The sequence below is a fragment of the Bison bison genome, unplaced genomic scaffold, assembly GCF_000754665.1.
Source record: "Bison bison bison isolate TAMUID 2011002044 unplaced genomic scaffold, Bison_UMD1.0 scf7180017864050, whole genome shotgun sequence".
Classification (NCBI taxonomy): Eukaryota; Metazoa; Chordata; class Mammalia; order Artiodactyla; family Bovidae; genus Bison; species Bison bison.
Window position 1 is genome coordinate 5,416,305 of NW_011494622.1, and position 3,350 is coordinate 5,419,654.

At 42.1% G+C, this 3,350-nt stretch overlaps 1 protein-coding gene across 1 annotated transcript in view; it reads right to left on the reverse strand.

Annotated features, from left to right (window-relative positions):
- MTNR1A (melatonin receptor 1A) overlaps positions 1-3,350 on the reverse strand; it is a 24,049-nt gene that overhangs the window by 19,951 nt on the left and 748 nt on the right. Inside the window, exon 2 of the mRNA XM_010835821.1 lies at positions 3,154-3,343. Coding sequence (XP_010834123.1) covers positions 3,154-3,343 — 190 coding nt within the window. The remainder of the gene's footprint in view (positions 1-3,153; positions 3,344-3,350) is intronic.

The following is a 3,350-nucleotide window of genomic DNA, read 5'->3' on the forward strand; positions in this document are numbered from 1 at the left end:
AGCCATCTCATCCTCTGTCGTCCCCTTCTCCTCTTGCCCCCAATCCCTCCCAGCATCAGAATCTTTTCCACTGAGTCAACTCTTCACATGAGGTGGCCAAAGTACTGGAGTTTCAGCTTTAGCATCATTCCTTCCAAAGAAATCCCAGGGCTGATCTCCTTCAGAATGGACTGGTTGGATCTCCTTGCAGTCCAAGGGACTCTCAACAGTCTTCTCCAACACCACAGTTCAAAAGCATCAATTCTTCGGCGCTCAGCTTTCTTCACAGTCCAACTCTCACATCCATACATGACCACAGGAAAAACCATAGCCTTGACTAGACGAACCTTTGTTGGCAGAGTAATGTCTCTGCTTTTGAATATGCTATCTAGAAGTTTCAAATATTTAAGCTCACCACAGGTCTGTCCCCCAGTTAGCTACAGGAATGCAATGTTTTATAAACTCTATCAAAAAATTGCTCAGCAAACAAAATACAAAGCAGTGTGACGGGATAGCACCCTGCCTAAGTTCTTTTTCGTAAGGTAAGAAGTAGACTTGTTCCAGGCATGTGGATTTTTTTTTAAATGAAAGGTTCTGTAGGATTCAAACTTTCCAAGTGCTGCAACTGTTGATATCAACGAAGTGAGGTGAGCTCTTGGAGAAAGATCTGAGAATTACACCCTACTTGACAATTTAGGGTTGAAAGCAAAGTCCTGTTATTAAACCCTAATTCAAGGAGTCAAAACAATCACTAACGCAATGAGACTATTGCACTGCAGATTAACCCATCATAATCAGAGCGAGCATGCCCAGAACCTGGAGATCCAGGGTGCAGTGGGGACTGGCAGGAAATCAGTCCTGGTGAGAAAGCAGGCTTCTCAACTCTGCTCTTGGGATATGACAGAGAATTCTCATACCAGGCTCATAGTGCTGGTCTCCCCATATCCTCTTTTTTTTTTTTTTTAAAGAAAATTCCATTTAACTTAAAAAAAAAAAAAGAAAACAAAAACATTTCACCCATTTGTCTCAACCTCTCTACCCATTTCTGGCAATCTACCCACAACGACCAATCTGTTTTGTATATCATGAGGTTTTTTTTTTGGGGGGGGGGAGTGGCTTTACATGTATGAGAGATAATATGCTAGTTGTCTTTCTCTGGCTGACTTATTTCCCTTAGCATAATGTCCTTAAGGTCTATCTGTGCTGTCACAAATGGCAAGATTTCATTCTACTGTATCCATTCAGTTCAGTTGGTCATGTCCGACTCTTTGAGATCCCATGGACTGCAGCACGCCAGGATTCTACTCTATGGCTGAGTAATATTCCATTGTGCATTTACACAACATTTTGTTTATCCTTTAAGCTGTCAATGGACACTTACCTTGCTTCCATATCTTGGCTACTGTAACCAACGCTGTGATGAACATAGAGGTGCATATATCTTTTCAAGTTAGTGTTTTGCTTTCTTTGGGTAAATACCCAGAATTGGAATTGCTGAATCCTGTGGTAGCTCTATTTTAAATTTTTTGAGGAACCTCCATACTGTTTTCCATAGTGGCTGCATTGTCTACATTCCCACCAACAGTGTAGAAAGGTTCCTTCCCTCCACATGCTTACCATCGCTTGTTCTCTCTTGTCTTTTTGATGATAGCCATTCTGACAGATGTGAGGTTCTATCTCATTGTGACTTTAATTTGCATTTCCCTGGTGATTAACTATAGTAAGCATCTTCTTTTATACCTTTTGACCACCAGCATGTCTTCAGAAACATGTCTATTCAGATCTTCTGCTCATTTTTTAATCAGATGTTTGGGTTTTTGCTATTGAGGTGTATGAGTTCTTTATAGACTTTGGATATCAGCCCCTTATCAGATATATAATTTGAAAATATTTTCTCCCATTCCATAGGACGCCTTTTCATTTTGCATGACTTCCCTTGCTGTATAGAAGACATTTAGTTTGATATGGTCCCACTTATTTTTGCTTTTGCAGTACTTTTGATGTTGGATTAAAAAAATCAATGCCAAGACCAGTGTCAAGGAGCTACAGTCTACATTTTCTTCTAGGAGCCTCTTTCCAAAGGCAGAATTCCTTTCGGCAACCTCGTTTCAGCCAGTCAGTGAAGTGAGGCTATTCAATGGGCCAACTCCAATTCAATTCATATTACCAGGTGCTGATTAATTCTTAAACTACGGACAGTGCCAAGCATTACAGAAAAAAGGGAGCCCTCTCGGAAGGAACTCAACAAAATCAAATAGTTGACTGACTACCAGTTAGAACAAAAATACTGCTTTTAACAAATTTGTAAGCACACGGTTCCTTCCCATCCCCACCCCCACCTCCTAAAAGTGTGCCTCTAAATACAGAAGTAGCCATCTAGTCATCATTTAGAGGTCCAAATAGCCAGTGTCCTCCTACGGACACATCATTCTGGGGCTCCCACCAAGGATAAACTAATTTCAATTCATTGCTTGGAGAAAAAAAAATGAAGTTTAACTCAAGCACAAAGTTAGCTCTAGTAGTACAGTATGTGAAAACACCCTCTTTATTACATCAGTATCAATGTTTAAAATGTAAATTTGTTTAACGAGGGGAGAATAACAGTCACTTTTCCAAGCAGGTATAGGTGTCTGTGGTTCGTCTTTGTATGCTAAAACCCGAAAACTCTTCCTGACAACAAAACTAAAAATTCTTTCCCTATCATCTTGCCAGCTTACATATTTTCTCATATTTGAACAACGCTGGGAAAAATCGGTTACATGTCAAACCAAGCAATTGATTTATTCATTGATCTGATTTGAAAGGAACTTTCTGCAACCTGTATGTGGTCTCTCTCAATCTAATAAAGCTCAGAAACTGAAAATTGTACAGTGAGTCCCCCCCCAACAAAAAGAAAGAAAATCTGACTCTGACTTAGAAATTGAAGGCTTCTTAGTTGTTTCATGGAAACACATCTTAGATGGGCAGGTTCAAGAAAAAGTACTTTGGTCTCTATTTTAAAATATGACTCAAGGCCCCAGGATTTAAGAAAAAAAGTTTAACTTTTCTAGGAAAGAGCCAGTTGACAGCCCGAGGCAGCTGCGTGCTTGCAAAAGTGGCAGAACAGGGAGAGGTTGCCGTCGGGGAAAGATGGGGGCTTGCCTGTGCAGCATGCCGGGTCCTGAAAGCCCCTACCTGCGTTCCTCAGCTTCTTGTTCCGATACACGGACAGGACCACCAGGAGGTTGCCCACGATGTCCACCACGATGGTGAAGATGAGGATGGAGGCGAGGGTGGCGGCCAGCCACGAGGGCCGCGGCCGCGCGTCGTCTCCGGCGCCGGGCGCTGGCTGCGAGATGTTGAGCAGCACACTGCTGCCGTTGCCCTTGGGG